The sequence below is a fragment of the Enhydra lutris genome, unplaced genomic scaffold, assembly GCF_002288905.1.
Source record: "Enhydra lutris kenyoni isolate GAN:26980312 unplaced genomic scaffold, ASM228890v2 scaffoldscaffold75, whole genome shotgun sequence".
NCBI classification, from domain to species: Eukaryota; Metazoa; Chordata; class Mammalia; order Carnivora; family Mustelidae; genus Enhydra; species Enhydra lutris.
In genome coordinates, this window is record NW_019154159.1 from 1492973 (window position 1) to 1505304 (window position 12332).

Consider the following 12332-nt stretch of genomic DNA (forward strand, 5'->3'; position numbering starts at 1 on the left):
CAGGACACCTCGTATCAGCTCATTTTTTTAAATTGAAAACGTGAAACATTAAAAAAAATGTAATATATTAATTCACACTAGAGTCCTAATGACTCCTTGGTTCTTCCTCCTAGAGCAATTTGCATTTGCAAAACACCAGTCCCACAGAAGATCATGCAGACCCTAAGGGACAGATTCAGCCAGATCTTCCACAGGGAGAAGGCCACGGGCTGATGAAGGATGAAGGCAGAGATGGAGTGGTGCAGGGTCTAGCCAAGGAACAGCAAAGTTTGCCGGCCAACCATCAGGGCGGGGACAGAGGCCTGGGCCAGATCCTCCCCCACAGTCCCAGACCCTGCCACCATACTGGTCCTAGACTTGGGCCTCCAGGTCCGTGAGACCGTAGGTTTCTGGGAAGCCACTGAGTTTGCGGCACTTTGTTACAACGACGCCAAGAAACTAACAGAATGGCCTTCAGCGGCTGGGCAGGCATAGGAAATGAGTGGACTGCTGGTGGCCCGCGGGGTGCCCCCTGGAGGGGGCTCTGGAGGCTAAGCTAGAAGCAGCAGCTAGAATGGGCAGGCCTGCAGGTGAGGGAGGAAGGCAGAGCCCAGATAAGCCGCAGCAAGGAAACCCAGGAAGACAAGGAAACCCAGGAGGAACCCAGAAGGCAGAGCGAAGCGGACCACACCACACGCCCAGAATCGATGAGCCACAGCAGAAACAGAAACTCCGAACACTCCCTGCGAGCAGCCAAGAATCCTGCGTGACCAGTCTGCTCTCCCGGATCGCCACCTGCGGCAACCCCCCCCCCCCAGATGCCTGGCAGGGTCACCAGCATCTAGGAAACTCTCAGAATGGAAAGCCTCACCCGGGGCTGTCAGAGAACGAGAGTCTTCAGAGCAGTTGGCGGGCCGGTCACCTCCCTTCTCTGCTCTTACAGCCTCCCGGGGAGAAAGCAGTCAAGGTCAAGAGAGGCCTGGAGGCTCTGGAATTCGGCTTGGGAGCTGAAACCTCGCGGGGGCGGGGGGGAGGGGTGGAGACTGCTTCGGGGACCGGTGGGATGGCGGGAATCCTATCCTAATAAAAGCCAGTCACTTGCCATCTGGCGGCCTTGGCTCCAAATTTCCAGAGAGCTGGTGCCAGGCACAGTCAATTATTGCTTTTTCGCTCTGAAGAAGAAAAGGGGCTCTCAGGTGTGTCTCCCTGGGGAGGGGGCTGTCCATGGGGAGGAAGGGGGTGGCTGGGAGAGACGGAAAGGTGGGCTTTTCGACCTGTGAGACAGGTATTACCTTCAGGCGGATCTACCCAGTGGCAATCCGGTTCGGTTCAGGCCTGAGGCCAGACCAGCGGTTGACGGACCTGCTGGGCATGGGGGCTGATGCTTAAGCAGGACCTGGGGGAGGAAGCCTGGAGAGGGCTTCAAGATGTTTCCTCTTTCTCTGGGAGACCCTGCACAGCCGGACCATTGGGGCAGCTCTGTGGCAAGGCACCTACGGGTCAAGGGCTACTCAAACATCAGTGAGAAGCTGGGGTGGGCTCAGTCTCCCAGGCGGAGGGGCCGGCCTCCCGGGTCTGCCGGGAACTGGTTGGCAGATTGGGCAAGACCCTTCACCTCCCCAGGGTTTCAGTTCCCCCAACTGTCAAAGGGCCACAAACGTCCTGTTCTTGCCCAGTTCCCTCTCTTGGGCCTCCCATACTGATGGGTGACTTGCTGGAGACAGATACGGTTCTTTAGAGAGAGAGGCTGGAGGTCAGTGCGTGCCTGGAGAGACAGAGCCTGGGGACCAGGAGGCCAATGACAAGAATGAGGGGGGGGGGCAGAGCAGTGACCGTGGAGGTGAGGGGGCAGGGGAAGAGGCGGCAAGGAGCACAGAGGAACCATTGTGCGCACTGGAACCAGGGCCAGAGGGCTTTGCCCTTCACCTCCCTCCCACTGGGCCCCCGGAGGCGGGATAAAGAAGCCAGCAGGCTGCCCCCCCTCCCCTCGCCCCCAGGCTTTCTGGTCAATCCCGCCCCCGCCCTGCGCCTCCAGCGGCTCCAGTCTGGGGCGCTGGGAGAAAGAGAGGGACCCTGGAGCAGGCGAGATTTCTCACCACGCACTCCTGCACGGCCAGGTCTTCCCTTCCCTGTGCCTCAGTTTCCCACCAGACTCCAAGGTTTAAAGCGGCGGCTCTTCGGGCCTGATTGAAGTGCTCTCCCGAGCGGAGGGCAGGAGAGGCTGCCCTGGCCTTCTCCGCAGCTACCTCCCTCCAAGGCTGAGCTCTCGGGGAGCACCACCCCGCGTCCCGCGTTTTCCGGGCGCCTAATCCAGGCTTCGACCGCAGCCTTCACTGGAGAGGAAGAGGGGAGGGGAGGAGGAGGAGGGGAGGGTGGGCTGGATCCGGCCCTCCCGCTCCCGCACGGAGCCTCCTCCGCCCGCAGCCGCTCGCGTCCCCGCATCGCGTGACCACGGCACTGCGGCTGCCGCGCTGCAAATCCCCTCCCGGTGCCGGATTCCTGGGGAGTGGGGGCTGGGGGCCCGGAGGTTCGAGACTGCGGCCGCGGCGCTGCGAGAGGGTGATGACGCCCCAGCTCCTTCCCACCTCGTTCTTAGTTTTGCGGAGTTTCTCGACCCTGGAGCGCGTCGCTGAGTCACCTTTCCGGAACGCTCTCGGGACGCTCAGGACCCAGCCTGGGAAGCCCGGGGGCCGCGCCAGACGGAAGCGCGCACCACTTGCGACGCGCGCCGAGCCCCGGGGCCCTGCGCCCGCGCGTCCCAGCCCGCGCCGCCCCCCTGGAGGGGGACCTCGGACTCCGCCCCCCATGTGCTGGGTAGCCGCGCCGCACTGCCCGCGCCCCCTGGAAAAGACCCCACGGAGGCGTGCCCGAGTCCCGGCGCCGCGGGACCTGCCTCTTGTGGATTTTCAGGGGCGTTGGGAAGGGCGAGGTGTGTGGGGGCTGGTGGCGGCAGGTGTGGGCGCTCGAGCACGCGGCCGTCGGGGCCCGGACCACCCCCGCCCCTGCAGGCGGTTCGGCCTTTTCTCGCTTGGGCCGCACCTGGTCAGGTCACCCAGTAGGCTTGGGCAACTCCCTCCTCCCGGTCTCCGCGAACAACCCCCCCAGGGCCTTAACTCGAGTTGGTCGCGGACACGTTCAGGTCAGACCCTTGCCCATGACATATATCTCACACACTGACACACACACACACGCGAGCGCGCGCGCGCGCGTCCCCATTTGTCTGCGTCGGGGTGAAGACTCCCGGGGCGCCTGCCTCCTCCCGCTGAGCCAGTGGAAGCGGCGGGGGCCGCTCCCCGGTGGTGTGGCTCTCCGATCCCGCCAGGGACCCTCTACACCTTGTTTACACCGCCAGGCTCCCCTCTGGCGGGTGAGGGGCGTGGGCCTGGGTCGCCCGCTGCGGGGCAGCTTCTCTCGCCCAGGTGAGCCTCGATGGTTTCCTCTGGGGGAAAAGACCCAACTTTTAAGGTTCTTGACAAGGGCCCCTCCTCCGGACCGCAGTCCCCCGGCGGGTCACCTGCCTTCCCGGGGTAGGGCGGGGAGGGGGCGCCTGGCTGCCTCGGGCTCGGTGGCTGCGCGGCCGAGCTGCGGCTCCACGAAGCCAAAAATAACCCTCCAGGGGAGAACGGGCGCGGCTGGAGAGACGCCGCGGCGCAGAGGAGGGGTACCCAGGCGGGTCCGGGCCTCCGGTTCCGGCGGACTGGGGCTGGGGAGCGCCAAGGGGGAAGGCCCCGAGGCGGGAGGTCGCGGCGCCCGGGGGCAGCCTGGGGTCCGCCCCGAGCGTGCTGCTCCGACTCTGGGCGCCGCGGCGAGTTCGCCCTCGCGCGCTCCGGCTGCTGAGCTCGCGGCGCGCCGCTCGCGGCCGGACCCAGGGCCCCGCGCCTCGCCCACTCCCGCCCCGCGGCGGCGCCGCCTCCTCCGAGCGGGTCGCCCAGTCCGAGCGGCGGGCGCGCGTGGCCGCGTCCCGGGACCCCGCCGAGCTTCTGCGCGTGGCCGAGCCGCGGGCGCTGAGCTTGCGGGAGGCGGCGCGGTGATGCCGGGGGCGGGCGGGCCCAGGCCGCGCCAGGCGCCGGTTCCACCCTCGCGAGCGCGGAGAGCGCGGGGTGTGGCCAGGCCGGGGCCGGGGCCGAGGCACAGCGCCCTCCCCGCACCGCGGCGCCTGGCGGCGAAGTTGAGCTGAAAGTTTGAGGCCAGAGGCGGAGAGGCCGCGCAGCCAGCATCCGTCCGGCGCCCCGGCTGTCGCTCAGACGTGGGGCCGAGCGCGGGGCGAGCCGAGTTCCGCCCTAGGCCGCTGTAGGAACGGAGGTGCCGCCTCCCCGGCAAACCGGACCGACTGGGTAGGGCCGCCCGCCCTGCCTTCTCGCCGCTCGTGGCTCCTGGGCGCCCACTCGGCGCTCCGCTGAGGGAGGCGGCGACCGGCGGCGGGGCTCGGGCTCAGGCCCCGCGCGACCCCGGCGCTGCTCCCACGAGCGAAGGGCGCGTCCCGGCGGCGCTGCCAGGCTTTGGGACCCCCGCCGCTCTGGAGCTCGGGGTGGTGGCCCCAGCCACCCGGCCGGCTCGGGGCGGCGATCGCTTCGCGCCGAACTTTGTGCCCCGCGATGTCCGCTCCACTTCTGGCATTTTTACGCCACTGGGCCCCCCCCCTCCCCCTGGCAGTCCCGGGCCGGGTGAGGAGCTAGTGCGACCGAGAGAGCCACGGGGGGCTCTGACTCATCGTCGGGCCGGAACCCGACGCCCCTGAGAGGAGACCTCCCAGGAAGAGACCTCTCGGCCCTGCGGGTGGGGGCTCAGTTCTAGGACGGGAGCGCCCTTGGTGGCACCAGACCTCGGCTCTCGGGACCCCTCGGAGGACTAGGCGATGCCGGAGCGCGCGGCTCCCCGAGCGTGGTCCGAGGATCTAGCTGGGCGCTCCCCAGCTCAGGGGGCTGCTCCGGACTCCGCCAGCGCCCTCTCCTCTCCCTCAGATCCCGCAGCCGCAGGGGATGACGCGGATGCCTCCACGGCCCCGGCTCCGGGCGGGGAGGGCGAGCCCCTCAGCCGGCACCGCGACGCCCTCCTGGGCAGCACCGATAAGGAGCTGAAGGCAGGAGCCGCCGCCACGGGCAGCTCCCCGACAGCGCCGGGGCCGCCCTGGCAGCGGGAGCCGCGGGTCGAGGTTATGAATCCAGGTTTGTGGGGTCCCGGTGGGGAAGGTCTGGGTGGTGAGGGGGTTCCCCTTCCTCCCTTGCCAGGAAGAATGGCCGGAGTCAGCTGGGCAAAAGAGGGGCTGGGACAGTAGAAACACTTTCCCTAGGAGGCCAGAAGCGGGCTCGGCCCCAGCCAGGGACTGGGACGTCAAGGGCACGGTGCACCCTCCCGGAGCTCCCCACTGGAGGCCGCAGCCTCCTGCCCGGCTCGGTTGGCTCGCTTACCCGGGATTTCAGGCCCCACGTTTCCACCCCGGTACCCCCGCTGTGATCCGCGGCCCCCTAGCGGCCGTTTGGGGACGTGGCCTTTTGGGGCTTGTTTTTCCAGCGTGCGGCGCCTGGAGCCTGCCCCGGCCCTGCCGCGTGCTGGTCCTATTAAACCCGCGCGGGGGCAAGGGCAAGGCGCTGCAGCTCTTCCGCAGCCACGTGCAGCCCCTGCTGGCTCGGGCCGATGTCTCCTTCACGCTGATGCTCACTGGTGAGTGCCTCCCCGAGGGGTTGCGGGGAGCATCCCCTGCCAGGGCCCCTCAGATGCCCCGTGGCCACCCTGTCTCTCCGCAGAACATCGGAACCACGCCCGGGAGCTGGTGCGGGTTGAGGAGCTGGGGCGCTGGGACGCGCTGGTGGTCATGTCTGGGGATGGGCTGATGCATGAGGTGAGCCCCCCCACCCCGTTGGGGCTGGGTGTGGGTGGTGGGGGGCCGCACTACCCAGGCTGGCCCCCCGCCCCTCACACCCCCTCCCCATGTTCCAACAGGTGGTGAATGGGCTCATGGAGCGGCCGGACTGGGAGACCGCCATCCACAAGCCCCTGTGTAGCCTCCCTGCTGGCTCCGGCAATGCCCTGGCGGCTTCTCTGAACCATTATGCCGGGTGAGAGCCCAGGGTCAGAGTGGGCCTCCGTTTCCCCTCAGTGCCACTCTCCTGCCAGGTTTTCTAAGTCACCAGGTACTGGCGTACCCTTCACCGTCGGTTCTGGGGTCCTCTCTGGGTGACTCCAGCTGGCTGCCTCCACCTTCTCCATATAGGGACCCAGTGTTCCTCTGCACGCCTCAAGTCCCCAGGCAGAGGAAGGGGAGGGCAGATGAAGCCTCCGCCTGGCTCCCTCTGACCTCTCTCCCCTGCAGCTATGAACAGGTGACAAATGAGGACCTCTTGACCAACTGCACGCTGCTGCTGTGCCGCCGGCTGCTGGCGCCCATGAACCTGCTGTCGCTGCAGACGGCCTCGGGGCTTCGGCTCTTCTCTGTGCTGAGCCTGGCGTGGGGCTTCATCGCCGACGTGGATCTGGAGAGCGAGAGGTTTCGGCGTCTAGGGGAGATGCGCTTCACCCTGGGCACCTTCCTGCGCCTGGCGGCCCTGCGTGTCTACAAGGGCACGCTAGCCTACCTCCCCGCGGAACAGGTGGTCTCCCAGGGGCCCGCCCCCGCTGCTGTGGAGCGGCAGAACCAGCAGGGTCCCACGGATGCCCACCTCGTACCCCTGCAGGAGCCAGTGCCCCCGCACTGGACTGTGGTCCCGGAGCAGGACTTCGTACTGGTGCTGGCGCTGCTGCACACCCACCTGAGCAGTGAGATGTTCGCAGCACCCATGGGCCGGTGTCCGGCAGGCACCATGCACCTGTTCTATGTGCGGGCGGGTGTGTCTCGGGCCATGCTGCTGCGCCTCTTCCTGGCCATGGAGAAGGGGAGGCACATGGACTACGACTGTCCCTACTTGGTGTACGTGCCTGTGGTTGCCTTCCGCCTGGAGCCCAAGGACGGGAAGGGTGTGTTTGCCGTGGATGGCGAGTTGATGGTCAGCGAGGCGGTGCAGGGCCAGGTGCACCCAGACTACATCTGGATGGTCAGTGGCTGCGTGAAGCCCCCACCCAGCCAGAAGCCACAGCAGAGAGCCCTTCAAAGAGAGCACTTATGACTGTGGGCCTCGCCGTGCCTTAGCCTCCTGATCAACTCGGAGCTCAGAGCGCTGCACCTTCTCCCAGGCCTGGAGGGCCTGTCCACAGCTCGTGTGGTCGGAAGGAGGACCCCTGAAGACGGTGGGAAGGTGGAGGCTGTGCTTTGGAAGGAAAGGCTCTGCCTACCAAGGGCCAGAATGAGGCTCTGGGCCAGAAGCCTGGCTGGCTGGCCCTCCCTGCCTGTGGAGGCCACTCCCATTTTGTTTCTGGGAGCCCAACCCCATGAATCAGATCCAAATAAAGTGACATTCCCAGCGCACTGGTCTTACCCTAGGCGTGGGGGAGGGAGTGGGGTCTCGCTCTACAACTTCCCATTAGCAGTGCCCAGTGGTGGGCAGTGGATCGGCCAATGCGCGGCACTAACTCCTGGTGTCCTTTCTGGCAGTGGGCGTGGGACCAGGTGCCTCCGTTTGTTGTTGTTGTCGTCTGTTTTAGCAGGGGTTGGGGTCCTGCCCCAATGATTAAACCATCTGTGGCCTGGAAGAAGCCAGGGAGCTCAGCCAACGGCCTACCCCATGTGGAAGACAAACTCAGAGCCAGGATGTCTTACCTGGGGCCGCACAGCCAGCTGGCCTCAGCGAAGGGGGAAAAGGTCTGATTTCAGGGGCATTAGGGAAATGAGCAACAAAACCACAATGGAGACAGTTGTTCCCTCCTGAAAGGAGTCTGTTGTCCCTCCAGTGAGGGCTCTAGGGCTCCCCCAGCCTCCTCTACCCGACCCTGCCAGGTCCTTGGCGGGGCCGGGGTGGGGGGAGGGTGGAAGTTAAAAGGAGAAAGCAGGGAGGGGCCGATACCAGGTCCCCAAACTGGAAACCATTTTGGCTTAAAGGCCAGGCCAGGTGCTTCGATGCGGGCTCCCCCAGCGCCAAAAGTCCCCGGGGACCCCAGCGGCTGCTGGCAGATAATGCTGGAAACCAGCGCTGGAAAGATGGAACACAGGCCGTCCCCACAGACAAGAGCGCTGACCCAGTGAACAAGACCCCGGTCTCCCAGGCCCCGGGACACCCACGACTGCCAAGGCGGAAGGCGCACGCGCAGACCGGGCAAGGCAGAAGGTGTTGGTGGCGTGAACCTTCCTGGCCACGGGTCTTGCCACCTCCTGGGGAGGGATGTATGGGGTGCCCCAGAGGGGAAGAAAGGCGACAGAGCCCAGATGAATGGCAGAGGCAGGTTTAATGGCGCCACCTAGTCTTTTTTTGTACATTGTAATGAGCCAAACAAAAAAAAAATGCAAGTAAAAAAAAAGTTTAATCACACAGCACTTTATACAGACATCTTAAGCAGTAGGCATTCACATCTCCACATGAACAACGCACTGGGAAGCACAGCCCCACCAGTTACTCTGGATGTTTCTCAAACAAGATACCAACTTGGGGCTCCAAATGCCGCGGCCCGTGGCGCGGCTCCGTCCTCGCACGCCGGGCGGTTAGGGCACAGTGCGGGCGCGGAGCCAGCTTAAGGCGGACAAGACGCATCATGCTTTGGCTTCTTTTTTTTTTTTTTTTTTTTTGTCTTTTTTTCTAATAAGAGTTAATATCTTTGCTTTTGAGATTTTCTTCCAACCTTAAATATTACATACATACACCAAAAATTACACAGCTGTGATGCGCTCAACAGCAACCTCTTAACCTGGAGCTTCACATTATCAAAAGCTTAGAAAACCTGTAAACCTCTGGGCCTGTCTGCAAGGGAGGAGAACCCCTGCCAGCCGCCCCCCTGCCGGCCGCCCCCCTGCCGGCCGCCCCTCCCTCGGATGAGCCTGCGGTTTGTAAGCGACCAGAGGCCGCATGGGGCTGGCTCCTTCCTTCTGTGTTCAGTGAACTACAGGCCGCCTCCCAGGGCTAGCATTTGAGTGGGGGGGGCAGAGTGTGCGGGAGAGGCCCCGCACCGGCCCCGGCCTCGTCTGCGCTGCTGCTCCGCCTCCTGGGGCCCTGGGGTGCGGCGGAGCCCAGAATGCCAGAGCAAGGCACCTATCGCTGTTTTTCCAGCAGCTCCCCGGTCCTCATTCCGTGTCACATATGAGGGGCGCCGCCTTTCCTGGGTATCCCCCTGAACCCAGCCTGGTCCCAACCTCTCTTAGAGAGCAAGTTCAACAGGCCTGAGAGTTATCCTGGGGTCTAAATGGTCCAGAGCAGAGCCAGGAGTCGGTGACAGCAGCTACAGCTCCCCAGCTAGGGGGACAAGGAAGGGCTGGTGGCGGTGGCAGCAGGGGGACCTGGGAACAGGGAAGCTACAGGGGCACGGGAGAGGTTGACAGGGGCGGGGGCGGGGGGGACTTCTGGCGCAACCCACACTTCATGCAAGGCACGGCCACTCGTCCTGCTGCTGGGCTGCCCGACACGTGGACCCCCACGGAGCCCTTGTGTCAGGCCCTAGGAAGACCCCACCTCCGACCCGAGAAGAGGATGGCAAGGGAGCTAGTGCCGGGACCCTCTGCCTGGGTGGCAAGTGGAAAATCAGCAACAGGTTTCAGATCCTCTTTGCCACTGGGGGCCGGCCTGTTGAAAGATTGCTTCAGGAAAGAAACGGCAGCATCTCAAGAAACTTCTTGCACTTCAGCATCAAACTCACCTTGGGGAGAGGGCAACGAGGGGCTTCTGCATTGGGGACAAAGGAGAAGTTGGGAAGACGGGCGATTCCAGGGGAGGGAGTGAGCGGCAGCAGCTGACCTCTCCCCACGAGACGTTCCTTGCTCGAGGCAGGCGGCTACTTGTCCTCTGTGCTCTCGGGCATGCCCGCCTCCAGCAGAGCGGCCCGGAACTGCGTCAGGACGCCCCGGATGCTCTTGATGAAACCCTTGGAGAGCGGGAAGAGCGGGAAGCCGATGTCGGGGTAGCCGCTCTTCTCGGGCAAGAAGCTCCGGTAGCTCTTCCTCCGCTTCTTTGGTTTGACGCTGGGTGGCACCGGGGCGTCAGGCGCTGCCTCCGAAGTCTGGTCTGTGCGGTCCCTGCTAGCTGAGGCCAGGCCCTGGGCGCCGCCCTCCGAGTCTGAGCCCTGGGAGGCCTCTCCGGGGCCCAGCCCTCCGTCCTCAGGTTCTTCTCGGCCGTAGTCGGAGAGCTCGGCCACGGCCGGCTCCGGGGAGCGGCTGTCCTTGGGGATGCCGTTGGGCAGCACCTGGGCGCTCTCCAGCAGGGCGTGGGTCTCCAGCCAGGACTCGATGCGGCTCACCAGCCTCCAGCCGCCAGCGCGGAAGTGCTGCCGGATCTCCTGCTCAAACACCTCCGGGGGCCGCCGCACCAGCTGGGTCATGGACTGCACCACGCGGATGAGCGCCATTTCGTTGTAGCAACGACTGTTCTCGTACCCCTCCTGCAGGCCCCGGTCGCTGTCGAAGCCCGCTTCATTGTAGTACGGTTCATTCACCAGGATCAGACCTGTGGGAGTGGGGAGCCCATGAGAGCTGGCCTGAGGATCCCCTGAGGGCGGCCAGAGCTACAGGTGGGAGGTGGGGGACATAAAGGCCAGAGTCACTGGACCCTCCAGCAGTTTCCCCACCACCACCCCCATCCTGCGCACTGTACCTTGGATGGAGATGAGCACCTGGAGAAGGCTGGACTTGCTCGTCCACCTCTCTGTCCCCTGAAACACACACACAGCACGATCACCTCTGCCCCAGACACCCACCCCCGACCCGCTGTCCTTCCGCCCTGGCTGGCTGGCTGGCGCCGGACTCACCTTTCCGATCCAGGTGCCCAGGAGGCTGACGCACACCTTCCCGTTGTCATACAGGTTGGGGTTCAGGCGGCCACTGCACTGGGAGAGGTAGCAGAAGTGGGGGGGCACGGCTGGGTAGATGTTGGGGAGCTGGATGTCGAACAAGTAGAGGCCATCCTCGTAGGGGGTGCGAGTGGGGCCCTTGATTAGGGCCGAGAAGAGGTCCTATAGGGAGGGAAGGCTGAGGTTGGGGGGGCGCTTCTGCACATGGTGCCTGCTTGGATCAGGGGGCAGGGGTGTGTGCATGGGGGTGGGGGGAGAACAGCACCCAGGGACTCCAGACACCACCAGAAGCTAAAGGGAAACAAGCCTGTGTGGGCCTACACAGCATCTTTCCACTCTGTGGTATTAATGGAATTATCCCAACGTGTTTTTACTTCGCCAGGTGTTTTTCATGGAAGTCATTACTTTAAATCTGACTCCTTCAAACACCTGCCCTGAGCCCCGCCCCACCCAGGCCAGCAACAATTACAAGTAGTTAGAAGATGAAAGAACATTCCAGGGTGGCAAGGCTTCACTTGCTTTTAGGGAACCAGAGGGACAAGGGGATCTGGAACTCCTGCGGCAATGCTGGCAGACCACCAAAGAAACTCAGGTCATGAAGTCATCGGGGAGATTCCCCACAGATGTTCGATATCTGTCAGGTGTGGGGAGTGGTACCAACGGCGGGTAGCAAGGCATGAGACACTACAGGACGTACAGACAGCGAAGGCGGAGGACCGACTGGAAGGACAGAATCCTCTCATGTATGTTTTTATCGGTGTCACCCTGTGGCCTCAAGATAACACACTACTTCCCTGTCCCTCCGAGTGAGACTTGGAAAAAATGCCATTCCCTTCTCTCAGCAGAGCTGAGACTGGAATTTTCAAAATTCCAGTCTGGAATTTTGGCTGGAATTTTCAAAAGTTTTACTAAAACTCAAGAAAAAGCGAAAGTGTCATTAAGAACCCTGAGGAAAAAAAAAAAAAAAAAAAAGAACCCTGAGCAGCCAGGGTGGGGGTGTGGGGGGATGGGGGGCCTGGGTGCCCGGCATTCAGGAGGGCCCGTGATGGATGAGCACTGGCTTACATGCAACTGATGAATCACTGACCTCCACCTCTGAAACTCATAGTGTAGCCTATGTTAACTGAATTTACTCATTTGTTCATTTACTTTTTTATTTTTTAAAGATTTTATTTATTTGACAGAGAGAGATCACAAGTAAGCAGGCAGGCAGAGAGAGGAGGAAGCAGGCTCCCCTCTGGGCAGAGAGCCTGATGTGGGGCTCAATCCCAGGACCCTGGGGATCATGACCTGAGCCGAAGGCAGAGGCTTTACCCACTGAGCCACCCAGGCGCTGTTAAGTGAATTTAAATAAAATCAAGAGGGGCACCTGGGTGGCTCAGTCATTAAGCGTCTGCCTTCGGCTCAGGTCATGATCACAGAGTCCTGGGATAGAGCCCCACGTTGGGCTCCCTGCTCGGCGAGAAACCTGCTTCTTCCTCGCCCACTCACCCTGC

The 12332-nt window shown here is 63.4% G+C and overlaps 2 protein-coding genes across 4 annotated transcripts in view; one reads left to right on the forward strand and one right to left on the reverse strand.

Annotated features, from left to right (window-relative positions):
• The first annotated feature begins 3240 nt into the window (after positions 1-3240).
• LOC111160330 (sphingosine kinase 1) lies at positions 3241-7376 on the forward strand. Of its 3 annotated transcripts, XM_022523361.1 has the most exons (7): positions 4575-4631; positions 4737-4755; positions 4950-5144; positions 5491-5640; positions 5724-5818; positions 5920-6035; positions 6290-7376. In XM_022523361.1, exons 1-7 carry the CDS (start codon positions 4575-4577, stop codon positions 7077-7079), a joined length of 1422 nt encoding a protein of 473 aa, XP_022379069.1. In that variant the 3' UTR covers positions 7080-7376. The 3 variants fall into 3 exon arrangements, with proteins under 3 accessions (XP_022379071.1, XP_022379069.1, XP_022379068.1); XM_022523363.1 differs by lacking the exons at positions 4575-4631; positions 4737-4755 and adding an exon at positions 3241-3398 and having other exon boundaries at positions 4941-5144; XM_022523360.1 differs by lacking the exon at positions 4575-4631 and having other exon boundaries at positions 4732-5144.
• A 1283-nt stretch (positions 7377-8659) lies between these two features.
• LOC111160350 (ubiquitin conjugating enzyme E2 O) overlaps positions 8660-12332 on the reverse strand; it is a 57532-nt gene continuing 53859 nt past the window's right edge. The window contains exons 16-18 of the mRNA XM_022523402.1: positions 10795-10998; positions 10641-10698; positions 8660-10493 (exon numbers count right to left, since the gene is read on the reverse strand). Of these exons, the coding sequence (XP_022379110.1) occupies positions 9826-10493; positions 10641-10698; positions 10795-10998 (930 nt within the window). The 3' untranslated portion in view covers positions 8660-9825. The remainder of the gene's footprint in view (positions 10494-10640; positions 10699-10794; positions 10999-12332) is intronic.